The sequence below is a fragment of the Natator depressus genome, chromosome 8, assembly GCF_965152275.1.
Source record: "Natator depressus isolate rNatDep1 chromosome 8, rNatDep2.hap1, whole genome shotgun sequence".
Classification (NCBI taxonomy): domain Eukaryota; kingdom Metazoa; phylum Chordata; order Testudines; family Cheloniidae; genus Natator; species Natator depressus.
The window spans coordinates 100,471,748-100,499,520 of NC_134241.1; the positions used below are offsets into that span (position 1 = coordinate 100,471,748).

The 27,773-nt window shown below is 48.2% G+C and overlaps 1 protein-coding gene across 1 annotated transcript; it reads left to right on the forward strand.

The window, feature by feature from the left end:
• The first annotated feature begins 1,814 nt into the window (after positions 1–1,814).
• Positions 1,815–26,753, forward strand: PDZK1IP1 (PDZK1 interacting protein 1). The gene is made up of 4 exons (XM_074961783.1): positions 1,815–2,062; positions 14,961–15,069; positions 22,132–22,233; positions 24,430–26,753. The coding sequence occupies exons 1-4, from the start codon at positions 1,996–1,998 to the stop codon at positions 24,500–24,502; spliced, it is 351 nt and encodes a 116-aa protein (XP_074817884.1). The 5' UTR covers positions 1,815–1,995; the 3' UTR covers positions 24,503–26,753.
• The last annotated feature ends 1,020 nt before the right edge of the window (positions 26,754–27,773 follow it).

A 27,773-nucleotide genomic window follows, 5' to 3' on the forward strand; every position in this document is an offset into this window, starting at 1 on the left:
GGTGACATCAGTTTTGAATGATTAGGGTTGTCAATAATGCATCTGGCTCATAGACAACTATTTTTAAATCACAGATTTCTTTTCCTATGTTATTAATAACATCTTAGATAACGGAAAATGAAAGAATCTAATTTACTTTGTACTGCTTGTTTACTTTGGGTTTATTATTTTCCTTTTTCTCAGCCAAGACAATGACATCAGACAGGACAATTTCAGTTTTGTTTATAGTCAGTTTCACCTTGTCATTACATATTGTTTATTTCCAGCAGCACCCAGAATGTGCTACTGTGCCTGTAAGATAGTCCCTGCCCCAAAGAGCTTGCAATTTAAGCAGCAGATCAGTGCTGAGATGTCTGGATCACAGGCACAATAGGAGAATGTTTATTTGTTTTTGTTTTTTAAGTAGAGTTCATTGGAACTTCAATCCGTGTAAGTATATTTTTGCAGCTCTGAAGCTTCCATGGTTATCACTACAATACCAAGATGGACAATACCACCTGCTGAAGTGAAGAAACAGATTGACAGAGCCAGAAGAGTACCCAGAAGTTACCTACTTCAGGACAGGCCCAACAAAGAAAATAACAGAACGCCACTAGCCGTCACCTTCAGCCCCCAACTAAAACCTCTCCAATGCATCATCAAGGATCTACAACCCATCCTGAAGGATGACCCATCGCTCTCACAGATCTTGGGAGACAGGCCAGTCCTCGCTTACAGACAGCCCCCCAACCTGAAGCAAATACTTACCAGCAACCACACACCACATAACAGAACCACTAACCCAGGAACCTATCCTTGCAACAAAGCCCGTTGCCAACTGTGCCCACATATCTATTCAGGGGACACCATCATAGGGCCTAATCACATCAGCCACACTATCAGAGGCCCGTTCACCTGCACATCTACCAATGTGATCTATGCCACCATGTGCCAGCAATGCCCCTCTGCCATGTACATTGGCCAAACTGGACAGTCTCTACGTAAAAGAATAAATAGACACAAATCAGACGTCAAGAATTATAACATTCAAAAACCAGTCAGAGAACACTTCAGTCTCTTTGGTCATTTGATTACAGACCTAAAAGTGGCCATTCTTCAACAAAAAACTTCAAAAACAGACTCCCACGAGAGACTGCTGAATTGGAATTAATTTGCAAACTGGATACAATTAACTTAGGCTTGAATAAAGACTGGGAGTGGATGTGTCATTACACAAAATAAAACTATTTCCCCATGGTTATCATTGTGTTGCACACCATGGTCACTTGGAACTGAGATGGAACTCAGATCCTACATTACCACAAGCTCCTACCACTCCAGCTAAAAAAGAGTCACCCATAGCTGTACAGGTTCTATGACCTGCTGTTCTGATTCCATCCTCCCTAGGGCAACGGCATAGCCCACTAGCCAGTAGAGTATATTATTTTCTGTGCAACTGTTTCTACCAGTCAGAGTTTGAAGGCTTAGTTTTACAAATGCTAGATTTTGGGGGCTTTCATTTGATTTGGTTCTCTGGTTTTGGTGCTGTTGCATTATCTGGTATCATGCAAACATGCTACACCAGGGTGCTCCTTTCAAGAAAGAATGTGTTGATCTTAGTATCGGTTCCCCACAATCCCCACTGTAAGTAAATAAACAAACACGGTTCATTGTCTCCCCTGAAATTCCTTTAGGCTCTACAATAACTGCCAGTTATTCAAACCGCATGTCTGCAAACTCCCAAACAATCTGAGACGTTACTTATTCACCTGGCCCAAAGAGGAAGCAGGTATGCAAATCCATCTGTACCGCCTCCATTTAAAAGCCACTTATTAATGTCACTGACAGTTTACCAGGCTCATTTCCATCGGAGTCAGCCGTGTGTAAGTGTGCTCTGGGTCTTCAGATTTCACATTCAGCTCTCTCAAAAGCTTCTGAGAGGGAGCAGGGCTCATTGTTCCTTTCACAAAGCAAAGAACCCTCCACACTGAGCAACAAAACAACTGCTCTCCAGTCATGCAGGCTCTCCAGGTTGCTGCCCTGTGCTTTTTAATGGCTCTGGAGCCAGTGAATTGCCAGCAAGGTGAGTGTGATTTCCTACTTTTCGGAGTTGAACTGGTTGAGTCTTGAAAGCTTCTGGTTCTGAGTGAAACAGCTGATCCATGAAGGGGTTAGTCTTTAAGTCAGCTAAGGAGCAACGACAGAGACTTTCTTTTTAGCCAGGTGAAGGAGATGGGACTTCGGTGCACTTTACGAGATGCTCTGTCTGCGTCACAAATGAATTGCTGAGAGTTTGAAAACAAAGCATTTCATCTGAAGCTTTGTCTTCACTGCAAAAAAACAACAACACAACAAAACAAAACAAAAAACAAGGCTTGTTCGCTGTCTTGCTGTGAAATCTAGTGGAGACAAGAAAGACACAGGTAGTGTTTTACCCTGTGGTAGCTCACTGAGCACAATATTATACACCTCCAATCTGGTGTTTAACTCCATTGAGGCAATCGACCTGTGCCTTATCTCCAGTAAGATTTGACACAGAGATTGCTCTTTTGATATAAAGACACAGGGTTTTTTTGCAGTGAAGACATAGTGCTAGGTTTTTAGTTACTCTAGGACAGTGGCTCTCGACCTTTCCAGACGACTGTACCCCTTTCCGGAGTCTGATTTGTCTTGTGTACCCTCAAGTTTCACCTCACTTAAAAACTGCTTGCTTACAAAATCAGACATAAACATACGAAGTGTCCCAGCACCCTGTTACTGAAACATTGCTGACTTTCTCATTTTTACCATATAATTACAAAATAAATCCACTGGAATATAAATACTGTACTTACATTTCAATGTATAGTGTATATAGAGCAGTGTAAACAAGTCAGTATCTGTATGAGATTTTAGTTTGTACTGGCTTTGCTAGTGCTTTATATGTAGCCTGTTGTAAAACTTGGGGGAGATTTTTTGGCAAGCGTGATCAAAATTGCAGATTCACAACATGAGAATTAGGGAGATCTCATTGCATGAGCAATGGTTCTCAACCGGGGGTACACATACCCCTCAGGGTACAAAGGGGTCTTCCAGGGGGCACCTCAACTCATCTAGGTATCTGTAAAAAGAACAGGAGTATTTGTGGCACCTTAGAGACTAATCCATTTATTTGAGCATAAGCTTAGCCCACTTCATCAGATGCATAGAATGGAACATATAGTAAGAAGATCTCTCTCTCTCTCTCTCTCTCTGTATATATAGAGACATCAAAAAGTGGAGTAAGAGGCTAATTAATTAAGATGAGCTATTATACAAAAGTTTTTTTCTCCTGCTGATAATAGCTCATCTTAATTAATTAGCCTCTTACAGTTTGTATGGCAACTTCCACCTTCTCTGTATGTGTATATATATATCTTCTTACTATATATTCCATTCTGTTCATCCAATGAAGTGGGCTGTAGCCCACGAAAGCTTATGCTCTAATAAATTTGTTAGTCTCTAAGGTGCCACAAGTCCTCCTGTTCTTTTTACAAATATCTAGATGAGTTGATGTGCCCCCTGGAAGACCTCTGTATACCCTCAGGGGTATGTGTACCCCTGATTGAGAACCATTGCTCATGCAATGAGATCTGACTAATTCTCAAGTTGTGAATCTGCAATTTTGATCATGCTTGCCAAAAAATCTCCCCCAAATCGATGGCTTCACCCACTTTTCAGAAAAGACTTAATGGCAGAGAGGCCTCCTGCTACTGTGACATCATTTGGTTTTATTAAATACGACAGGACATTTAATAGTATTATAAAGTGTTCTGATGAATAATTAAAGCTAATCTTGTCTTTTCAATGTTCTTGAACCCCTGCCCTGCACCCCCCTCACACACTTTGTGTTGCTCCATCCTTTATTGTTTTGTTTGCTTACTTGCTTATTCTCAGAATTTAACTGCCATGGATCTCCCAGTTATTAGGGTCCAATCCTGCACCACTCAGTCAAAGTGCGTGTTGCCATTGACTTAAAGGGAAGCAGGACCAGACCTTTTAATGACGCTCTTCTGGATTTAGGGACCTATATGATGTTTCAGATATGGCCAAAGCTCACAAACAGCCACATTTTCAAAGCACCCCAGAAAGATGCACCCTTTCCCCAGAATCCATCCAATGTGTATGTGCCCATATGGGCTGATTTGTGCAAAGCAGGTAACAGCATGTGCAAGGGCTATTTGCATTGGCAGCCCCCCCCGCACCTCCAGGGCTGGGAATTGCTCCATCCCCTCGGGAATGGCGCGATCAGCCAGGCCAAGACCTGCCCCGGCCGGGGTCCCTCAAGACGCACTTGCCTGGAGGGGCCCAGCCAAGCCCTCCACACTGTTCCCCCGCCGGCTGAGACTGGCCAGGATTCTGCACCAGTCCCAGGCAGCTCCGCTCCGGGGAGACAGGTGGGGTCCCACGGGTGGTGGGAAGCAGAGACTGCCCAGAGCCAGAGGGGTCCAGCCAGGGGTCTGAGAGGAGCCGGCGGGTGCGGCCAAGGGGTGGAGAGGAGCCCTCAGCCAGCTGGCAGGCAGGCCGAGAGGAGCAAATGGTGGGCGGGAGGAGTCAGCGGGGTCTTGGGGCACAGGGCAACCGGAGCAGGCCGGGGCCCCTTCTGAGCATGGGCCCAGCTCCATGGAGCCTCTGGAGCCATTGTAAACCCGGCACTGAGAATGGCCACTCACCAATCACCCCTTCCCTCTTGTCTCCACTTGCTCTCCAGTCTCTGCCTTGTCCATGTGCTGCTGATACCTTCATGGCCCTGCACTGACCTTTGCGCCATCTCCTTTGATGCAAACGATGCTGGGGCATGTAGGGAACTAAAGGTGCCCATTACAGAAGTCAAAGCAGAAACATGGAAAACTTTCTGAACTGACACAGAAAGGGGACATGGTGCACTTGTGGGGAGAGGGGAGTAGTGTGTGAATTTGGATAGGGTAAGGGGCACATCTCATCCTAGTCAATGCTGGTCAGTGCTGATTCAAAACCATAGAGGGCCCATTTTCCTGGTCAGGTTTGGATGCTGCTGAAATCTTGTGAAAACAGCTCTTGGAGCAGGATCTTGGCCCAAGATGGTGGAAATCTCTTGGGAAGAGATGAACGGATGAAATTTCAGTCTTTGGGGCTGAAATGTCGTGAAAACAACTTGCCAAATTTCAGCACTGCTGAATCTGAACCCAAGTTCGCCCTTGAGCTGCTAACATGGGCCCAAGCCTCATCTGGATCTGGATGTGAACATCACTTCCCTGGGTCACGTCCAGCACCACTAATGCTCCTCCACCGACCAGGAAAAAACCAACACAGTAATAAAAAGAATCCAACAGCCGAGGGATGAACCAGAGAAGGAAATGAAGCAGTCCAGGCTTCAGGATTATTTGGGATGATGACACATTCCTAGGACTAAACTCTGCCCCCAGCTAGACCTGCCCAACCCCATGGGTGGGACTGGGAGCAAGGAGTTAAGCCCTCTTGTTTATGACTTACGGGGAAATGCCAGCAGTGGGGCCAAATCCTACTCTATTTACACGCCTCTGTGAAAGTCAGTGAGGCTGCTCTTGTGTTCCTGGATCCCGGCTTCGGCAAATCTTTGAACACATGAGTAATCCCATTGCATCAGTGGGACCAGTCTCCTGTTGAAAGTTAGGCAAGTGTTTACTTTCCTTAGAGGTGATTTTGGGCATCAATCTTTTAGCATACAGAACAAACTGTCCTCAACCTACAGCCTTGTGCTAAGTTAGGGCTGGACGCTTTTGCCTCTTGTACTGCTGGGATTGTTCTGTTTGGTTGCTAAGTTTACAGTACTGCCAGTCCTGCGGCATTCAAAAATCCTAAATCAGATCCTCCCATAATCATGAGCTTGGCTAAAAAAAACATGAGATTTTAAAAAGAATTATACATTTCAGGGTCTTTATATTTGCCTTCTATTTACTGAACATTTAGGGTTGCACTTGCTTCATAATTTTCTCCACAGACATGAGGTCTAGAAACTTACTATTTTTAAAACAAGAACAGAGAGTCTCCTATAATCACACGATTCCAGGAGCTGGGGCTTAAAGAACACACCAAATATGGCAAGACTCATGGTACAATCAAGAGAATTGACAACACTGAGTCTAGTTCATAGCCAATTGCAGATGACTCTGCTTTATAAATATGGGTGTATGCAAAGCACGTTTACAGCCACTAAAAAAGAGACATTAGTTTTGTCATTATGTGGGCCAGATGCTTGGCTGGAGTAAATTGTCAGAGTCCTACTGGAGTCCAAGGAGCTACATATATTTACACCAGCTGAGGATCTAGACCATGGTGTCTTTGCTCACACTTCCTGGGCCAGATCCTGAGCTGGGGTATATGTGTGTAGTTCCATCTCTGTGTTTTGTTTACAGCTCTTTCTTTGTAAGAGTTCCCCAGCGCCACCGTGGGCCATGGGAACTCGTGGAAATATTCACCTCCCGGTTTTACAGCAAATGCGCAGGGACACAGGTGTTTCAACTCCAGAGGCAGGCAGTGTCCTTTCCTGCTTCTCCCAGCCCTGCCACACACCCATATGCAAATCATGTGCGTTATTAAAAGCCTTAAGGAGCAAGGGGTGATTCATGCACTCAGTGATCTTGTAACCTGGGAAACTTATTTCTGCTTGTGCAATATCGCTAATGACACTGTGTCCCTCCTGCTGAGGAGGGGATTTTACACCTGGGCACATAAGCAGATGACAAACCGTCAATCACCGCAGCTGACACACAGGCCTTGCTCATTTGCTGCATTTACACGTGGAGCTGTGAAAGGCGGATCCAGATTTCAATCTGAATCCAAACTTTCCCAGAGATTGTGGGAGAGTTTCAGGGCTGGAGTTTTGGCCTGATCTTATGTCTCTTCCTATGGAAAGCCCTTTCAAACAACTGGAAGGGCTGTTGGACAGGGCTTTGTTAGGCTTGAGATGTGCATTTATTTTTTTTTCTGTCAAGAAGATCAGCAAAGAAATAAATAGCTCCCAAGGGGGTTGTAATTCTGCCTTGGTGAAGTTCAAATGCAGACACAAGGAGCCAAGTTTTTCAACCGAGTCTTTTCAGTTGTGCCTGTAATGTTGCCCAGGCGAATCCCTGCTTTTGCATGTACACATTGCAGCTGTGGGTGCTGATCAGATGATGAGATGTGTAATCGCAGGGCTTCAACAAACAACGGTGGGGGATTTTGCATGCTCCCAAATTCTGGGTGCTCACAGAACCTGCTCCTACAGTGTGTTTTCCCTTCCTGCTGAGGAGGGGGGCTGTATAGAGGGTAAAAGGACAGATCTAAAGTGGTACTTGAAGTAGTAGTGGTCTGAGTAGAGGGTGCTGGGTTCGGCCCCCGCTGGGGACTCTCGCTGCAAATTTAGAAGCTGTCTTAGGAGCCATGCCTCCTAAATAACGTGCATCAGATGCTGTCGGAAACAGCAACAACTGAATGCTCCGTCGTGACACGTGCTTGATTGTCTCTGGATTTCTGCTGTCTATGGCTTTGCATTTTTGCCCTTATCGCAGGCTTGTGTTGGCACATTCCCTCCAGTGACGCTGGAGGGAATCCCATCTCGATCTGGCAGCCCGTGCTACACCACCTCGTTTCTCGGCGGCGCTGGGGCTAGCCCAGCCTTCAGAATAAATGAGATGCCCAGGAGGGAAAACTTATCTGCTGGCAAGAGAAATTGGCCCACTGGCTGGGCTTCCGGCAGAGTCAAGTGCTGGGCGGAAGCCCTCGGAAGCATTTCCACTAGGTTTGCAAAGTGGAAAAGACAAGACAGCCTTAGCAGGGTCTGTCTTAGCAGAGGGATGACTTTGGTGGGACATCAGGGGTGTGTGAAGGAGACTTTTGGTTTGGGGAGGGGCGTTGGGCTCCCAGGAAGGCTTTTGGGGTGAGGGAGAATGAGCAGGGTGGGAACAGGCAGCAGGCCTGGGAAGGATGAGCCTGGACTTCCACATACCCACCACCAGGCAGTCAAGTTCCTCTGAGCAGCAGCCCTCTCAAGTGATCAAAGCCTGTAAAGAAGGGGGACAAAACAATGAAACCAGACTAAGAAAACACTGAGCTGGGTCCTGCATACAAGGCCATTTCGGGGAGCAGGTACTCGAGCAAGGAGTAAAACCACAAAAAGAGCCAGGCCCTGAGCCGTGGAGGGAGGATAGTTAGGGATTTGGGAGGCCTGGGTTCAATTCCCTGCGCTGCCACAGAATCCCTGTGTCACGTAGTCTCTCTGTGCCTCGGTTTCCCTCTGCACAATGCAGATAACAGCACTGCCCTACCCCACAGGGGCACTGTGAAGATAAGGACCCTGAAGACTGTGAAGTGCCCAGATATAATGGTAATGGGGGGGCATGTAAATAGTTGAGAGATATCTAACCAACCCCCTGGATCCAAACACCATCCAGTGTAGGATTGGATGCTTTGCAGCTGCGGCCCTTGGCTGAGTGCTACCAGGAAATTGTAGTTGTTTGATGGTAGTTGTGTGGCGCGCCCCACAGTTTGGGACCTCTGATTTATTTACACTCATTATATGCACGTATTGGATGCCAGTAAATACCCATTTACACCTGATGTGTAACTTACCACCACCAGGCACCTCACTCCTGAATTTGGCCCATTGCCTATATGCTAGGTAGGGTAGGATTTTACTGTTGTTCTAACCAGCTTGCCTTTCAATTTCCTGTTGAAAGACAAAGTCCTGATCATCTGGGATCTTGGTTAGCTTCTGAGTGCCCCCTTCCTTGCCCCCCAGAGGATATTCCCAGCCTCCTCGCCCAAATACATGTCAACAGGAGTTATTAATGCAAATGCTGACCTCACTCTATGGTGTCCCTACCTAGGCACTGATTATTGAACTGGATTAGCAAATAAACAGAGAGACCATTGTCTGAGTGAGCCCTTTAGGGACCATTGTTGAAACTTCGGCTGTGCTGCTAATCTAAGGTAAACATTTTACCAGCCAGCCCCGTTCTAGAAAAACATTGTTAAAGTTCATCTGGGCCAGGACCCATCCGGCAGCATTCTTTGTGTCTTTCCCTTTTACATAAACTTCTTTCCTCCCGGGAGTGAAGCCATTTTTAGTTTCCTTCCCAATGCTTAAAAGCGGTCGCTTTCCTTCATAGAATTATAGAATCGTAGGACTGGAAGGGACCTCGAGAGGTCATCTAGTCCAGTCCCCTGCACTCATAGCAGGACTAAGTATTACCTAGACCATCCCTGACAGGTGCTTGTCTAACCTGCTCTTAAAAATCCCCAATGATGGAGATTCCACAACCTCCCTAGGCAATTTATTCCAGTGCTTAACCACTCTGACAGTGAGGAAGTTTTTCCTAATGTCCAACCTAAACCGCCCTCGCTGCAATTTAAGCCCATTGCTTCTTGTCCTATCCTTAGAGGTTGAGGAGAACAATTTTTCTCCCTGCTCCTTGTAACAACCTTTTATGTACTTGAAAACTGTTATCATGTCCTCTTTCTGTCCTCTCTTCTCTAGACTAAACAAACCCAATTTTTTCAATCTTTCCTCATAGGTCATGTTTTCTAGACCTTTAATCATTTTTGTTTCTCTTCTCTGGACTTTCTCCAGTTTGTCCACATCTTTCCTGAAATGTGGCACCCAGAACTGGACACAATACTCCAGTTGAGGCCATAGGCGCCATCTTCCCCGCTTTCCCCTGGGTGCTCGACCCCCTGCTCTGCCCTGGCCCTGCCTCCACTCCACCCCTTCCATGTGGCCCTATCGCTACCTCACCTCTTCCCACCCCTGCCCCACCCCCATTGCAACCCCTTCCCCAAATCCCCACTCTGGCCCCGCCTCTTCCCTGCCTCCTCCCCTGAGTGCGACACATTCCCGCTCCTCCCCCTCCCTCCCAGCATGCCCCCAAACAGCTGTTTGGAGGCGGCCGGGGGAAAGTGCTGGAAGGTAAGCAGAGGAGCGGGAATGTGTCATGCTCAGGGGAGGAGGCAGGGAAGAGGCGGGGCCGGGGTGGAGCTTGGCTGCCAGTGGGTGCAGAGAACCCACTAATTTTTCCGTGTGGGTGTTCCAGCCCCAGAGCACCCACGGAGTCGGCGCCTACGGTTGAGGCCTAATCAGCGCCGAGTAGAGCGGAAGAATTACTTCTCGTGTCTTGCTTACAACACTCCTGCTAATACGCCAGGAATGATGTTTGCCTTTTTTGCAGCAGTGTTACACTGTTGACTCATATTTAATGCAATCCAGTCTCATTCCAGTCAATGGGAGTCTTTCCACTGATGCCGCAGAGTGCTAATTCGGCCCCGACGGATGCAAGGGGGTCCCGAGCCGCGCTCCATTGGAATCAGTGGGAGTTTTGCCGTTGGCTTCGGGGGGAACATGACTGGGCCCCGGGGGTCTAATCTTTTCAGATTGTCCCAGCCAAACTCCGTTGCGGGATTGCCCTCTGCCTTCTTACATTCCTCCTAGAGTCCCATCTAGACACTGCCTTCTTCATCACCTCCTGCCCTCAAGCTGTTCAGCGCTGGTCCTGTGCACTGGTTCTATCAAGAAGGTGGCTGCATTGCTCCAAGGGTCCTTAAATACACTCAGGGCTAGATCCAACCCAGCTGGTGCAGCGATGCCCTGGCTATCCAAGGGGAGATTCAAGGCTTGTGGCTTCCATAAGGGCTGGGGAAAGCTGCTTTCAAACCTGCCAGAGATCTATCAGAGCTCCGCCACTGGGAACAGCCTTTGAGTGGGGGGACTGACTCTTTGGTTGCTCTGGCCATGCCTCGTTTTCAGCGAGCGACGCTCACATTTTGGCCCCTTCCCCGTAAGCAGAGCTGCATCTGCTTTGTCCTGCCATAACACACTCCTGGGGCAAAGCTGCCATGCGCAGGAATCTGCAGCAGGGTTGATATCTGTGTGACCCGCCAGTGCATCTGACCCATGGTTGGCATGCTGGGAGCCTTTGGGGTGAAAAGAGTGGGGTGGGGGACAGCCCTTCAAAATGCCATTTTTCATAAGTTGTTTGCAGTGTTGCAGTAGCCATGTTGGTCCCAGGATAAGCGAGAGACAAGGTGGGTGAAGTATTTATTTGGAACCAAATTCTGTTGGTGAAAGAGACAAGCTTTTGAGCTCCACGCAGCTCTCCGTTAGGGCTCTTCTTCAGGACCTGAAGAAATGCTCTGTGGAGCTCGAAAGCCTGTCTCTCTCACCCACAGAAGTTGCCCCAATAAAAGGGCTTACCTCACCCACCTTGTCTCTCTTTTACTTAAAAATAATGAGTCATAATTGCCCCAGATTGAATAAGGGAGTGGGCGGGTGAGGTTCTGTGGTCTGCAATGTGCAGGAGGTCAGAGTAGATGATCATGATGGTGCCTTCTGGCCCTAATGTCTATGAGTCTATAATGAGTCATGCATGGACCAGGGTACAGTTTCTCCTTCCAAGTAGGTTGCCACAGTAACAAGGGTTTCTTTGCTAGAGAGAAGGTCCAGAGATGTAGGGATGTTTTTGGGATGGTGACATGGCAGGGGACACAACGAGATTTGATTCTCTCCACTTCATTCACCCTAATGCAGCATTAACACAGCCAGACTAGTTCCCCTCCTGTTGACCTTTCAGATGTTTGAAACCCATTCTGTCCAAGTCAGAGGCAGAAATTCCAGAGACCTTCCTCCCAGCCCTGCTGGGAAGGGGCAGACAGCTCAAAGATTAGCTCGGAAGCAGAAAGTCCCATTATTATTATTATTATTGTATTCAAGGAATACCTACAGGCCCCAACCAAGATTGCGTGGACCCATTGTGAGGGCCCATTTGTATAGCAAGTCTCGGTTCTGACCCGAAAGAGTTTGCAATCTAAATAGACAAGCCAGGCAAAGTAAAGGATTATTATCCCCCTTGTGCAGATGGGGAGCTGAAGCCCAGATCCGCAAAGGTCTTCTGACTACCTAACTCCCATTGATTTCAGTAGGAGTTAGGCACCGGAATACTTGGAGCATCTGGGCTTAAGTGACACACATGAAGTCTGTTGCAGAGCTAGGAACTAAAGCCAGATCTCCTGAGTCCCAAGACTTAACCCCAAGTTCATCCTTGCTATTAACATGGAAGCCTTTAATGCTCTCTTCCCCCGCTTCCCACCACAGAGCCAGCTAGTGGGTAGCTCTACGGCTTAGCAGAGTTGGGAAACCTCTGCGTGGCTTGGCAAAGGAGCCGGGGGAATTAGAACCGCATGCGCTTTTGTTCTGACTTATCGAGTTGTCATGGGCGTTGTTTCCCTGCATTCTCCTGAATGCATCACCCCAGCTTGCAACTGGTTCCCTCTGCTGCTGACTGGCCCCCCTCCAGCCCTGTCCCTCCCCCAAAACTTGGAAGGTGATCACACTCCAAACGAGCAGCCACCAGCCAGCGGAGTGTCACACCGAACATGCTGGCACCTCCTTTGCCAGGTTTGTTATGCTAATGGACCCACCATAATCCGCTTTGCAACATCATAATAATTAGTGACGGATTACAGACTCAGGAAAACATGGCACTCCTCAGTGGGAGCGGATGGATGGAGGCTTTCGTTTCGGGAAAGAGGGGTTGGGTGGAGCAGCGTGTGCTTGCGAAGATAAAGGTGCAGGTACAGAGCTGGGTTGAGGTATTTAATCACAGCCTTGGTTTGTGGGCAATGTGGAGTCACATTTCCCCCAAGGGCAGCTCAGCGAGCGATTGGTCATCAAGGAGCACCCCAGTGCATAGGAATGGTGCACAGACCGCACCATCCTATCAGGGCGATGTACATCCTTGGGAGCATATGGAGGGAACAGTCCCTGCATTCCCGCAAATCCGGGGACTTGGATTGTCCCTAGTCCCTGCACAGAGTGCTCTCTGCAGCCCGTTCCCTGCACATCCGCACAACAGCCAGAGAGACCATCCTGCCGACTACACAGAGATTCTGAAAAAGCCCCGTAGATATAGTAAATTGAGGACTGTGTTGGACTTTCAAGTTATCACCTTAAGGGGGAAAGGGGTTCTGCTCATGTTCATAAGAACATAAGAATGGCCCATCTAGCCCAGTATCCTGTCCTCCGACAGTGGCCAGTGCCAGGTGCCCCAGAGGGAATGAACAGAACAGGGAATCATCAAGTGATCCATCCTCTGTCGCCCATTCCCAGCTTCTGGCAAACAAAGGCTAGGGACACCATTGCCTGTTCGCAAGCTAGAGGGCTCTGTAGGGAAGTGTATTCTCAGAGCCAGTCTGGAAAAAGCCATCTTAAAGCAAAGTAGGGTGAGCTGTACCTGGCTGCCTTAGGAAGCAGCCTGTTTTTTCTCTCCCTGGTTTTGGGTTCTTGTGTGTTATCTTGAGTTCTGAGAGGCAGAAGCATCCACTAGTTAAGGCGCTACTCTGGAGATATGGGTTCAATACCCTGCTCTGTATACAACTGGTACAGACTTCCTCTGTGGCCTTGGGCAAATCACTTAGACTCTCTATGATTCTTTTCTCCATCTGTAAAATGGAGATCATTGTAGCCTACATCAGGTAAGCCATCTATCAAAGGGTCTTAGATGGTTCCCATTATAACAGCTTCTGAGCACCTCAAACTCTTTAATGTGTTTATTGACACAGCACCACTCTGAGGCAGGGCTGTGATGTTATCGCCACTTTACAGATGGGGAACTCAGGCACAGAACAAAAAAGGGCTGATTTTTAAAGGCATTTAGGCACCTCCAAAACCCCAACTGTAAGGGACTTTCCCAAGCCAACAGCAGAACAAAGGCTTAAACACACAACTGACAAGTCTTAGGTTAGCACCTGATCCCTGGGTCACCCTTTCTCTCAGGTGCCAATTTGTTTTTCCTGTCAGATGCAGAACGTTGCCTAGTTAGTCACATTGTGCGCTCTCTCTCTCTCTGTTTCTCAGGGAGACTTTATATTCATTTTTTTCTTGTTTTCCTCTCTCTGAAACAAATGGCATTTTGAATGAGGGCTATATTGCTACTATTACTTATTTATACTGTGGTTATGTCGAAAGGCCCCAACCCAGGAACGGGACCTCTGCGCTGGGTGCTGTACAAATGGATAATGAAAAGACTGTCCTTTCCCCAAATACATGGGGCTTATTTTAGTTCTACAAGGGGAAATATAACATTAGAGATGGGTCTGAGATGCAAAATTTAGATCCAGATTTTTAACCACTCATCACTGGGAGAGCATTTGGACTCAAGGCTTTGGTTTGGGCCCCTCTCCAAGGGAAATGAGGGGAGAGGAAAGGGTTGACTCATCTGATGGGCCCCTGGTACAACTGTCGAGGAGAAAAAGCGGGGCTGCTACTTTGGCACAGTGTGGTCAGTGCCAAAGTCCATCCCACAGTGCAAGGCTAAAGTCCTGTCCCCATTAGTCTGCATGAGGCGTGGGATGGTATTGATGTGGTGGGGGATGGACGGGCTGTTGCGGGTGATGGCAGGCGGATTTTTAATGCCAGTCCTGTTTCTTTGCCTGTTTGGGTCTGCAAGGCTCAGACCACAGACCAACCAGCTCCCCGGATCCTTACTAAAGCAGAGTGGTCTTGAGGTCAAGACCCAGCTTATGGCTGAAGAGCTCTGGGTTCACTTTCCCAGCGCTACCCCATGCTGTCAATCACAATCGCTGACTCAGCCTCACTTTTGACTCAATCCTGCAAGGTCCTTAAACTTGTGCTTACATGGACTTCAATGGGCTTTCCTAGGTGCTTAAATTCAAGCATGGGTTTAGTGCTTGGCTGGCTTGGGACCAGAAAGCTCAGCAGGATTGAGCCCTGAGATCCTATATTAATGGAAAAGCAACAAGGAGTCCAGTGGCACCTTAAAGGCTAACAGATTTAATTGGGCACAAGCTTTTAGTGTTTAAGGTGCCACCGGACTCCGTGTTGTTTTTGTGGATACAGACTAACACGGCTACCCCCTGACACTTGACACTATATTAATGGAGGCAGTTTAAGAACCTAAACAGAACAGGTGAAGCTAAAAATATCTCTAACGTTTGTCTCCACCCTTTCTCTGCAGCCCGGGGAAATCTCCAGCCATGGATGCAAGGGGTTATTGCAGTGGCTGTTTTCCTAGTCCTGGTGGCAATTGCTTTTGCGGTCAATAAGTTTTGGTGTCAGGAAAAAGAGTAAGTGCGAGTTTTCCTCGTTCCATTTCATTTGGGCTTCACTGTTGCTAGAGCAACTCCAAAAGCAGGGCGTTTCTGCGCGGGGCACAATGTGATCACTGCACAAAGCGGATAAAAACAGGGAATTTTTTCTGATCCTCTTAATGGTATCGGTTTACAGGGACCGTGGACAGCCCCGCACAAGGCGATGGTCGTACTGTGTAACTCCATAGCCTTGTGGTGGCACTTTCACTTCCTGTCCCTGACAGAATCCAGAAATGGCGTTTAAAATGCCAAAGCCTTGTTACCGAGACGTTAAAGTGGCAAATGTACAAGTTCCAAACTCAGGAAGCGAAAGGGCTGAAGTTCCAGACCCTGAGCTCATTGAAATGTTCATCGCTCCAGTCCCTTCAGTCGGGTGGCATTTAGAACAGACACTGCTCCTTGGCCCAGCTGTTACTCGGTATCAGGGAAGGCCAGCTGAAATGACGCATGTTTCACCACTTACATGGTGCCACCAAGGGATACGGGGCAGTTCAAAGGACGACTGACTAGCCAGTCTCAGAGGGCCATGTTTGATTGACTTAAAGAGTGGTACCAAAAATTACAGCTGCTGAAAATCTGGCCTATGGAGATCAGTGATGTTATGTTCATTGACATATTTTGGGGATCTGGCCAGAGAGGAAGGATGGTCAGTAAGACTTGGGAGGTCTGGGTTGAAGTCTCTGCTCTGCTACAGATTTCCTGTATGGCCTTGGGCAAGTTAGTTAAGCCCAGATTCTCAAAGTATTTACACGCCTAACTCCCAATGATTTCAATGGGAGTTAAATACCCAACTACCTTTGAGATCTGGGCCTCAGAGTTTGTTTCCCTGGACGTTTATTTTGCGGCAGGGGTGTGAATCTCCCCTGCACTAGCCAGCCTCATCCAAGTGGACCCTGCTGATGCACACTAAGAGTTCCTTAGTGCGCTTTGATCTAGTCCCGTTTCAAAGAGGAGTAGATCAAAGCACATTAATGGACTGTTAGTGCAGGTCAGCAGGGTCCACACAGACAGAGCGTGGCAGGCTAATAATGTGGGTTCTAGCTGCTCATGAACCCATCAGTGCAGTAGGGAGATTTGCCATTCCCTACCTCCCAGGGGTGTTGTGAGGATGAAGATACTAAAGACCAGTAGTTGCTCAGATAATACGTTGATGGAGGCCATATGTGTACTTCTGATGAATGGTTTAATATATTAAGATTTAACTTGTTAAACACAGACCACAGATAGACAGGTTGTGCAATGCTGCTGAGGTCACCACCCTTGAGATGGGTTGACTTGCTTGGTTTCATGTCAAACCCAAGCATTCCAGGGTTGAAAGTTTGACTCAAGCCAGGACCATCCTGGGCTCGTGAGGCTGGGGGGAGGGGAGAAATGAAGCAGAGAGAAAAATTCTAATGAAAAACTATGGTGAAATGGGGAGCAGAGACAGAGAGCAGGCTGAGTGAAAGCTAAACAGAAAGGGGTAGAAAAGGGTTAGAGAAGAAGAACGAGAAAAGCTGAATGAAGAGAGAAATACAGTAAACAATATGGGCCTGGTTCTCAGTTACTCTGTTTCTGTATTTGGGGAAGAGTTGAAAGATACCCTGGGAGGTTTCACCATCCTTTGAAGCATGGGTTACTTGCTGGTTGAACTAGAATACATGGTGGATTCTCTGTAACTTGTGGTCTTTAAATCATGAGTTGAGGAGTTCACTAACTCAACCAGAGGGTAGGAGTCTATTACAGGAGTAGGTGGGTGTGGTTTTGTGGCCTGTGATGTGCAGGAGGTCAGACTAGATGATCACGATGGTCCCTTCTGACCTTGAAGTCTGAGTCTGTGAAAGAGGGGATTAAGGTCTCTGGCTTTAAACTGCCGTTGGGATCCTGCAGGGGTCTGTCTGGCTCCAGTGTAAGCTAGAGCTGCCTCAGGGCTACTCTAACTTCGATGCTGCTTTCCTGTGCCCCCGTGGGCCCTGAGAGGCAGAAAATAGCTGTAGCACAGTGTGACCTGGCCACATCCCTGATCCACTCCCTACTCCTCAGTAGGACAGACCTACACAAAGTAGGAAGCCCCTAGTGCAGGGGCATTTTCAAGGGTCCATTTCTGGCACTTTACATCCCCTTTACACTGCCAGAGTGGCATAAATGGGTCTTAGGATAGCTGAGGATCAGGTCCCATACCCTCCTAGCTTCTGGGCATGCCCTTCTCTCCTTAACACAGAGCACAGGCTACCCTTGAGCTAAAGTACATGCTTTGATTTTTACATCAAATTGAATGCTCCCTAATGGTGTCTAGTAAGAGTCAGGAAAGAGGCCCCGCTGCACAGCTGTTTGGTGGTGGAGCCAGCACTGCTCCTGTCACATCTGACCCCCTCTCCCCAGGAGCCTAGTTTTATCTCTGGCTCAAACATTGCTCCTCGGTGTCCTGTCTCGGTGTCCTGTCTCGTGTTAGAATCTGCCTGCTAGGGCTGGGAAGGCTAGAAGTCCATTTTGCCTCTCACCAGGAAAGACGCTGTGGAGCCGTAGCAACCTGGCAGCATTTCCAGCCCTGGTTCTGTCACTGTGGCTGCAGTTAGCAGCTTAATCCCTGCCTGTTTCTGCCTTTACATTTCTTGTGCAAGCCCCAGACATCACCCGCCAGCAAGCATGGAAGGGAATTGGAGACATGCACCTTCAACGGAGCGGAGTCAGCGCAGTAGATCCAAACCTCCCGCAGGGGAGGGCACAGTGCTGGATCTGGCTCCAGGTCTAAACTTCTTTGGCTCACGTCTAGCTGTATGATAGGCTGACCCAGAACAGCCCGTCCAATTGGCACCATCAGCTTGGGACACGGACACTCACAAACACACCTTCTCAGAGGCAGACTCCAAGACACCATTTGAGGCAGAGTCTCTTCTACCATTGAAATAAAAAGAACATTGCAAAGTATTTTGCAACAGCCCTTTCAGAGACCGACTGGAAAAACCAGTTAGCAGCAGAAAACAATTCAAAGGTCTGACAAATTAGTCTCACCCAATGCTGCAGACCTGGCACTGATGTTACTGTGCAGCAGGGAGGGCCAACTGCAGGGATGTAGGATTTGCTATCTAGGCAGAAGGAGCAGTTAAAGAATGACTGACCCACCAGAAATCCCAGAGGGCAAAATCCTGCAACCCTTAGTGATTATGTTCAGACGAAGTCTCTGAGCAGGGACTTTTTGAGCTGTAGTTATTAACATTGTGGCTGCAGAAAGTAGACAAAGCTCGTGAACAATTCAGTACATGTATAACCTACTGGTAAGTGTATGTTACAGATCCTCCTTTGTACCCAGTCCGCAGAGGCAATGAGTCCGTTATCACCCTAGTAAGGTCAAGCTGTGGGAGCTTTTTAGCTCTGGCGGTCGCTGGGTCAATCGCTGGTCTATCAGCCATAGAATCATAGACGTGTAGGGCTGGAAGGGACCTCGAGAAGTCAGCAAGTCCAGCCCCCTGCGCTCTGGCAGGACCGTGTAAACCCAGACCCTCTGTGGCAGGTGTTTGGCCAATATCTTTTTAAAAACTTCCAGTGATGGGGACTCCACAACCTCCCTTGGAAGCCCGTTCTGGAGCTTAACTCCCCTGAGAGAGTTTTCCCCAAGATCTAACCTAAATCTCCCTGGCTGCTGATTAAGCCCATTACTTCTTGCCCTGCCTTCAGTGGCCATGGAGAACAATGGATCACCGGCCTCTTTATAACAGCCCTTAACATATCACAAGCCTGTTATCAGGTCCCCCATCCCTCCAAATCTTTTCTCAAGACTAAACAGGCCCAGGGTTTTGAAGCTTTCCGCATAGGTCAGGTTATCTAAACCGTTTATCATTTTTGTGGCTCTCCTTTGGACTCTCTCCAAGTCGTCCACATCTTTCCTCAAGCGTGGTGCCCAGAATTGGACACAGTCCTCCAGCTGGGGCCTCACTGGTGCTGAGTAGAGTGGGACAATGACCTCCTGTGTCTTATGTACGACACTCCTGTTAACACACCCCAGAATCATATTCGCCTGTTTTGCAGCTGCATCCCATTGCTTGACCGTATTGAATTTGTGACCCACTGTAACCCCCAGATCTTTTTCAGCAGCGCTCCCACTTAGCGAGTTATTCCCCATTTTGTAATTGTGCACTTGATTTTTCCTTCCTCAGTGACGTCCTTTGCACTTGTCTCTACTGAATTTCAACTTGTTGAATTCAGACTGATTCTCCAATTTGTCAAGGTCGTTTTGAATTTTAAACCTGTCCTCCAAAAGTGCTTCCCACCTCTTCCAGCCTGGCGTCATCTGCACATTTTAGAAAGCATTCTCTCCACTCCATTATCCACGTCATTAATGCAAATACTGAATAGCACTGGACCCCCGCAGGCCCCACTAAATCCGCCCTCCCAATTTGACAGCAAACCATTGATAACTACTCTCTGAGTAAGGTCTTTCAACCAGTTGTGCATCCACCTCACAGTAATTTCATCTAGATCGCATTTCCCTAGTTTACTTATGAGAATGTCTTGCTGCACTGTCAAAAGCCATACTAAAATCAAGGTATATCTCATCTACTGCTTCCCCCCGTCCATTAGGTCAGTAACCCTATCGAAGAAGGAAATTAAGTCGGTATGGCATGATTTGTTCTTGACAAATCCGTGGTGACTAGTTCTTATAACCCTATTATCCTCCAGGTGCTTACAAACCAGGTATTGAAGTGAGGCTGATTGTCCTTTAATTCCCCAGGTCTTCCTTGTTCCCCTTTGTAAAGATAGGCCATGAAACCACCTCCTGAGCCCTCTCATCTCCCTCGTTAGGAGGAGCCCTTCATTCCAACTGTCCCACCTCCACCTCTGCAGCAAGTAGCCTGGTGCCCTCAAGAGTAAGATCACTTGTCCCACAATGCTCGCTGGTGGCAGCTGCTGCAGCACGTCCTGGAGGATCGATGACCAGGGAGTGGTCAGCACTGTGATCTGCAGTGGAGAGCTGAATGTGTAAGATTCAAGGAACTGAGCTGGATACAGCCCGGGTGATTGGCAATGGGACTGGGGCATGAGGCGAGGGGCTGGTGGAGAACCATCTAGTCCTAGGAAGGATTTGAGGGTCACGCAGGGTAACTCAAGTCAGGGGTAGCAGAAGCTTCCTAAAAGTGGGGGGCCACTGGTGCCCAAACTGTGGCCCCACCCCAAGCGCCACCCCTTCCCCCTAAAGCCCTGCCCTCGTGCCGCCTTCCCCCAAGACTCCCCCCACCCCTGCTCATTTTTCTCTGCCCTCTTCCTCCCATCGCTTGCCCTTATGGCCGGTAAAAAGTGGGAAGGCCATGGCCCCCTGACCTCCCCTATTCCACACCCCTGCCTAGAGTAGCTGCTGTGGACTAGTTTTGAAGCCTGGAGAAATAATTCTCTACTTACCTCTGTCAAGATCCCCAGCAGCCATCTGGGATCATCAAACCACTTTATTCTCCAGCATCTTTGCAATTCTGGGTTGCAGCTGGCAGAGGAAGAAGTGAAATGCCATGAGTTGGTGTTGTTGTCCCAGCCTGATGAGAAACACAAAGTACTAAACAACTTGTGAGAAAACCTCTCATCCTGAAATCTTCACCCTAGTTTAGCTGACCGGTTCCTGGCTGTATCACAGACTCTGTCTGTGCTTTTGGGCAAATTACTTAGGCCAAGGTCATGAGTTAGATGCTGAAATACCTCTGAGGAGCTGGGCCTTAATTATGCTCGGTACCTCAGTTTCCCCCTCTGGAAAAGAAGGATGAGGACCCGGGGGTGCTGAGAAGTTACTGTTTGTGAAGTGCTTTCAGGGTTGGGAATAGAGCCCAGGGGCGGCATCTCAGCTGTGTACCTGATCAGACCTCCGCTGACTTCAGGGGGCTATCAGTTTACACCAGCTGATGTGCCTGACTCCTGGTCTGCAACACTGTCCCCTGGGCCATGTTGCCTGATGGTGGCAAGGAGGCAGTGTGGTCTGGTGGCTAGCGCCCTAGCATGGAGCTCAGGGTTCTAGTCCTCGCATTGTCTCTTTTTCTGCCACAGTTGTCTCCCCTGTCTATGACGGAGAGAATAATCCTGACCTTTGTAAAGTGCTTTGAGATCTGTGGTGAAAAATGATGATGATTATCAGGAGCTTGGACAAGCATTCATAGTCTGGTGTGTGGATATTAAGCGAACCGCATCTCAGGTCCGTTTGAGGTTAACTCGTTTGCTTGTTAGGGGAGCACGAAAGGATTCATTGGTTGAAAACAACATTGCCAACCCCACATGTTCAAAAACCAGGAGTCAGGCTCCCCAAAAATCATGAGATTGGCTTAATCAGGAGGTGATGTAAACATAGATTGGTGGTCTTTCTATTGGCCTTCTGCTTTTTGGACCTTTAGGGTGCACTATGGGGTCGCATGTGGAAGCTTTCTCCACAGCCACGAGGGATAGACTCTCAGTTTTTCTTTAAGAATGAAGGCTGAAGTCATCACAGAGTCACGTGACTCCAGGAGCTGGGGCTTTAAGAAAGCCAATAATTATCATGCGACTCATGAGAGTTGGCAACACTGTGAAAATCAAAAAACCAGCTTAGTGGGACTCCATTACAGGAGGACGCACACTTGAGACAAAAAGCAAGGGAGGAACCATAAGAAAAAGAACTTCACTGATCACCTTATAGATAGATTTCATGCACAGATTGTTAAGGCCAGAAGGCACACGTTGTGACCGTCCAGTGTGAGAGTTCTCCAACAACTTGTGATCCCCTTATGCTTAACAATCGGTCCTCCCTTGTATTTAGCTTGGATGCTCTGGTTACCTTCTCCAGACCTGAGGAAGAGCTCTGTGCAGCTCGAAAGCATGTTCCAAAGATATTGCCACACACCCCTTTTCTCTCTCTCAACGGCTTGATAAGTAGTATGAAAGCTTCAGGTTACTGTTCAAATGATACCTGAGCTTTACAGAGTGTGAAATCATTTGAGCTGAAACTCTGTTGCTCACTTGTGCGTCAGCCAAAGAGGCAGAAATACAATGCAGCCAATGGTCCTTCCATGGTTCTATCTTAAATTCTTTCAAATGTGCTTCTTTTGTTAGGGAAAATATGGAGTCGGTGGTCACCATAGGAGACAAGAAGGAAGAGGATGTCGTATCCAACGGGACTGAGGGGAAGTATTCGATCACCGCGGCTGATTTCAGGTGAGCCAGGCGTTCAAGAACTTTCGAGTTCATCCGAAGCGGATCCCATTCTGTGCTATGCCAGGAGCGGGGCAGAAATGGTTTGATGTCACACTTGGGCCACTCAGCATCTGGGCTCAGGTCACCAAAATAATCTCCAGTGTAAATTAGAGCAGCTCCTCCTCTCATGCCCAGACCTGCCCCTAGTCCTGCCCTCTGCCCCCAGGACACCTCCTATGCCGAGTCTTGGGGGGAGGGGACAGCACAGGGCTGCTTATGGTGGCTCTGCGCAGGCCTATTGAGATTAAAATGTAGGGCCCCGGTACATCATGTTTGCTGGGGCCCCACCCCTATTACAGCCCAGTTACAAACGATTTGGGGGGGGGGCCCTGAGCTCAGGGCCACAGTACAATTGTGCCCCCCTTTTCCTCCCTGCTCTTGTCAGTTTTGGCTGTACTGTATGCTTGCACTGGAAGAATTTTTCCTCTGGTCCTTTTCCTCTCTACATGTGTGTAGGGGCCCACATCTGCCTTCATAAAACAGGGAGATTGCCAGGTGACAAACATTACAAGGTCAGAACAAGTCTCCCCTTTTTCCCTAATAACAGTTTATGAAAACAAAAGCGGATTTTTAAAATCAAACGGATGTGTTCACCCTTAATGCTGCCAGGTTCTTCAGCCCACTTGGATCAGCAAACCGGTCGGTTTCACTTTTGTTTCTGGCCAGGCTAGGCTTTCTAGGGCTGGCTTACAGGTTAGCAAAGATAGGGCCTGATCCTGCAGGGCTCATGCACCTGCATAACTTTATGTGCTATGAGGAGTCCCAAGGAAGCGTAAAGTTAAGCAGGGGCGTACGTCTTTGAAGGCCTGGGGCTTCACACTCATTTTGGCAATGCCCACCTCTGACAAACCATAATCGATGGCAGCAGCAGCGTAGACATTAGTGCAGGCCGAGCTGAGGCATTTTCACTAGATCGTAAAATTCTGTTCTGGATTTGCCCTGGCTAGTCTGAAAGCCCTGGTTCCACCATCCAGAATTCCAGAAGCTGCTACTTGAGCATTAGTTGTTAGCATTACAGGCCCTATGACACATAGTTAATGCACGGTAGCGTCCCAGGGAAATGTTTGAATTTCATGGGATCTGCACGGCTGCCGAGTCTCCCCCGTTCCTCTCCCCAAACTGCTGTGATTCTTCCAACAGCGAGGAGGTGGAAGCTGTCAGCCCTGTCCCAGACAGTGGGGTTAGGGGCAGACTGGCGGGAAGGCAGTGTCTCCCCAACGGACAGGATCCCAGGATGCCACTGCTGCTTCCGGTCTGGCTGATGGGGCGAGGTGGGGGGTCAGCGCTAATAATGCCTCTGCTCCTTGCCAGCCAGTGCTGCGGTGTCTCCCCTGGTCCTAGGGGTGCTTCTCCAGGGCTAAGCCAAGGCTCCTAATCAGTGCATTGTCAGTGTTGCTTCCCTCTCCCTGGTGGCTGGACAGGAATGAGCAGCAGTGGCCAGAATCCCTGGCCATGAATGAGACACTGCCCACCAGCCCACGCCACCCTACTCCCCACACTTCCTGTGATAGGACCTGCTGCCTCCTCCCCGTCCCCCTCTGGTATGGGCCTGCTAATTCTCTATGAGCAGCCACCACCTCCCGCTGCTGGAAAAATTGCAGCATGGATTTATCTCATGATTTCCATGAAAGCAAAAGTTACACACGTTCGAGCAGTTTTGACTTCATCCAGTAGAGGACAATGGTTCACATATACACAAGCCAGTTCGCAACAATACCACATGGACCATTCCTCTAGCTCCATTCAAACTAAGGAATATTGAATTAAAGCCTAACCATAAATCCTTCCTTTACTGTCATGGTAAGTGTGGTGTACAGAAAACTTGGTTAAAATTGTAGGCTGTCACTTTAAATTTCAGGGGGGTTTCTTGAGGGTTGGGGCGCTGTATAGGGAAGAATGCATTCTGAGTCTAGCAGCAGTCAGTCTGCAGCCATCCAGCCTCGAGTAAGGTGGGGTGAGTTGTTCCGATCTGTTTTAGGAGCAGCCTGTTTTCTCTCTCTCTGGTTTTGGGTTCTTGTGTGTTATTGTTTGGAATTCTAAGCAGTGAAGTCATGTTACATTGCAACCTTCCAGAAAGAGTATTTATGTTTTTATTTACTTCTCTGAGTGTATGCTGTGAATGTAACAGTAACTGACAGCTTTCCTGTAACATTTCAGGTCCAAAGAAACTCAGCATGCCTACGAAAATATCATTGAGTACGAGGGGAAAGTCATCACTACTCTGATGTAAGAGCCGCCTTCAAGGATCGCCCATTTCGTGCCATCCTTTTTCGCCCCTCTCCAATTCTAATTTGGCATCCCTGTGCGGAGGTCAGCTCGATAGCCTGGAGTCATCGCACCTGGATTCACCCACGCCCCGGAAGATGAAGTTTGCTCCCAGCATCACCCAAACCTGGGCAGGGTGGGAAGGACAACAGCCACGGCTGCCTCTTACTCCCCGTTCCCTGTTGGTGTGCAGGGAGTGGGAGAGGCCATCCCCTCCAATGGCTCAGAACCAGATACAATGCAGAGGGGGAATAAAGGTCTGGTTCAGATTTCCCTCCATTCGCTCCCCTCCGCCAACTGAAGCAAGAGAGAAGCAGGAAACAGCCTGTTACTCCCAGAATCACAAGCCGCTCCAGGCTAGGCTGTAAGATTGCAATGCTGCCCTGTTTGTACAGAAGCCCCTTCCTTCTCTTTGCCTAAAATAATGTCACCTATGACATCTCTTCTTCTTAGTCCTAGCCCGGTGTAATAGCATTTCTGTTAATCACCTGTGCAGTGTAACAGCCTTTCTTTATAGCCAAAGAAGCTCAAATATTCTACACACGTTCCCTCAAGAGCTAGTTATTTATTGATCGCCAAAGCTGGGCATCCTTTTGAGGGTGAGGTAACCCCTTTTCCTTTTTATTCCTCTTTATGAACAAAGAAGCCAATTGGTTGAATTTGCCGGATCCGAAATCTCCTCTTGTGAACATCTTTTCCTGGTAGCAATAAAGAGAATTATTCTTTAATGTCATGGTGGCACCCAGTGAGTTACAAGGCACAAAGCATCTTCATAGATGCCCAAAAGAATTTCGTGAACAGGAAAGAACTTCATGCGGGGTGAAAAATGACATTCCTGGCAACATACAGAAGGCAGGGCCAGCCTGGGATTGCCACAGGAAGGCTAGGATCAGATCTTCAGTCCTGGTGTCTCTCACACATTCCTGGCTAGCCTACAGGCCCAGCCTCAGTGGGAGTTTTGAGCGAGCGAGGAATATAGGATTGGGATCTATCTAAGGCAGAGCATTGATGGAAGAGAGAGAGAAGGATGGTTTTTGTGGCTGAGGCGCTGGATTGAGACACAGGAAATCGAGGTGCAATTCCTGGCTCTGCCCCAGAATCTTTGTGTGACCTTGGTCAAGTCACTAGGCCCAGATCCTCAGTGGGAGTTAGGCACTGAAATCATAAAACCAGAGGATATGGATGGGGCCTCGAGAGGTCATCTAGTCCAGTCCCCTGCACTCATGGCAGGACTAAGTATTACCTAGACCATCCCTGACAGGTGCTTGTCTAACCTGCTCTTAAAAATCTCCAATGATGGAGATGCCACCACCTCCCTAGGCAATTTATTCCAGTGCTTAAACACCCTGACAGTGAGGAAGTTTTTCCTAATGTCCAACCTAAACTGCCCTTGCTGCAATTTAAGCCCATTGCGTCTTGTCCTATCCTCAGAGGTCAAGGAGAACATTTTTTCTCCCTCCTCCTTGTAACAACCTTTTATGTACTTGAAAACTGTTATCATGTCCCCCCTCAGGCTTGCAACCCCTCAACATACCTTTGAGGATCTGGGTCTTAGTTTCTCTGGCCAAGATACTTTAGGCTCCTGACATCCATTGAGTTCAATGTAAGTTAGGAGCCAAAATGCCTTTGGGGGATCTGGGCCTCCGTTCCCAATCTGTAAAATGGGGATAACAAGTCGTTCTTTCTCCCACTGTTTGTCTGTCTTGTCTGTTCAGACTGTATGCTCACTGCGTCTTGCTATGTGTGTGGACAGCACCGAGCATCATGTGGCCCTGATCTCCGCTGGAGCCTCTAGGGGCTGCTGGTATACTGTTGATAATAATGGGCTGCAAAGGGAATCACATGCCCTAGCCTTTTCTGGAGGATTTCAGCTGCTGGGTGAGGTCGCCCAGGTTGTGGTTTAAAGCAAGAACAAAACTGGAGGAAGTTCAATGTGGCATCAGCCTGAACCACCCTCCACAGGGGAAATATTGAAATAATCTATTGACGCATATCAGTTCAGTGGGTTTTCCAGCATTTAAGGACCATGGGCCTCACTGTTATTTCTGTTCTGATGGTCGCTGCTCTCTAGAATGGGCCAGAAATTGCTTGTGCAGAGATGAGGGAAAGAGAATAATAAAGTAAGGTAACAAAACAAGAGATGTCAGGGCCTGTTTGGTTGGAAACCTGGCGGAGAGACGGTTCTGAAATGGGGAAGGGAGATGGGTTTTTATTGAGCAATAATACTTAGATGAAAAAGCTATAGATCTTAAAGTGCTTCAGAAAAGAGTTAAATAGCATTACCCTTGTTTTACAGATGGGGAAACTGAGGCACAGAGTGCAAATGGCTTGTGCAAGGCCAGCCAGTGGCAGAGCCATGGGGTCTCCTCAGCCCCAGTCCAGTGCCCTATCCCCTGCCCCACATCAAACTGGTTCCCTTATTGCTAATGTGAATATTCCTAAGGCTGGACCTAGCTCCCCTCCAAGTGACCGGAAAGACTCCCATCGACTCCAGTGGGAGTTGGATCAGGTCCCTGACAGTGACTGGTGCTGGCATTTTCCTTGTTAGCTGCAGGTTAGAATTATTTCTTCCTGCTGGGCTGTTAATTAACCAGAACGCTTCTCATTCCTACGTGAGAGACGTGGGTTGTTTTGCTGAAGCTGAGATACTCTCTGGGGAGATTAGCTGCAGATGAGAGGCTCTGAACACCCTCTGCCAAGCATGCTTGGCTAATACTATGTGCCAGCCCCACCCACCTAAGAACCTGAGCACACAAACATCTAGCCCAGGAGTATCCCCTCTCAGGGTTGCAAGTGTTTGCAGGGCTGGGCCATTAACACTTAAAATCCTTTAGGGACGAAGCCTTTATAGCCCTCACCACTGCCTGGTTACCCCTCTCTGCTGGAGCAGAATGCTTTCAGTTCAGGTGGGGAATGGGCAATGGGGCTGGACTCAGCCGCAGGGAATTATGCCATTAAGGAAGGACTATAAGAGGGGATTTTGGGTGGCTCTGGGTTTGACTAGCTCTGGGGTTGGGGATGGGAGGGAAAGGAGGTTTGGTTTGGAGTAACTGATCGTTTAGTAATAGTGGTGCCTAGCCAGGACCCTACCGTGCTGCACAAACAGAACAAGGAGAGTCCCTACCTCAAACTTCTGTTAATCTAATGATAAGACAAGAGGCTTCAGCCAGGTTAGCCTCATCTAGTTTAGTTTATACTCATTCCGCTCCAGCTTCATGAAATCCTCTCCCTTAATG

Bases quoted from the DNA above. Each gene is read 5' to 3' on its own strand.
- PDZK1IP1 (XM_074961783.1), top strand. From the start codon at position 1,996: ATGCAGGCTCTCCAGGTTGCTGCCCTGTGCTTTTTAATGGCTCTGGAG. The intron at 15,070-22,131 runs GTAAGTGCGAGT...TTCTTTTGTTAG, and splicing joins TTTTGGTGTCAGGAAAAAGA to GGAAAATATGGAGTCGGTGG. The intron at 22,234-24,429 runs GTGAGCCAGGCG...GTAACATTTCAG, and splicing joins ATCACCGCGGCTGATTTCAG to GTCCAAAGAAACTCAGCATG.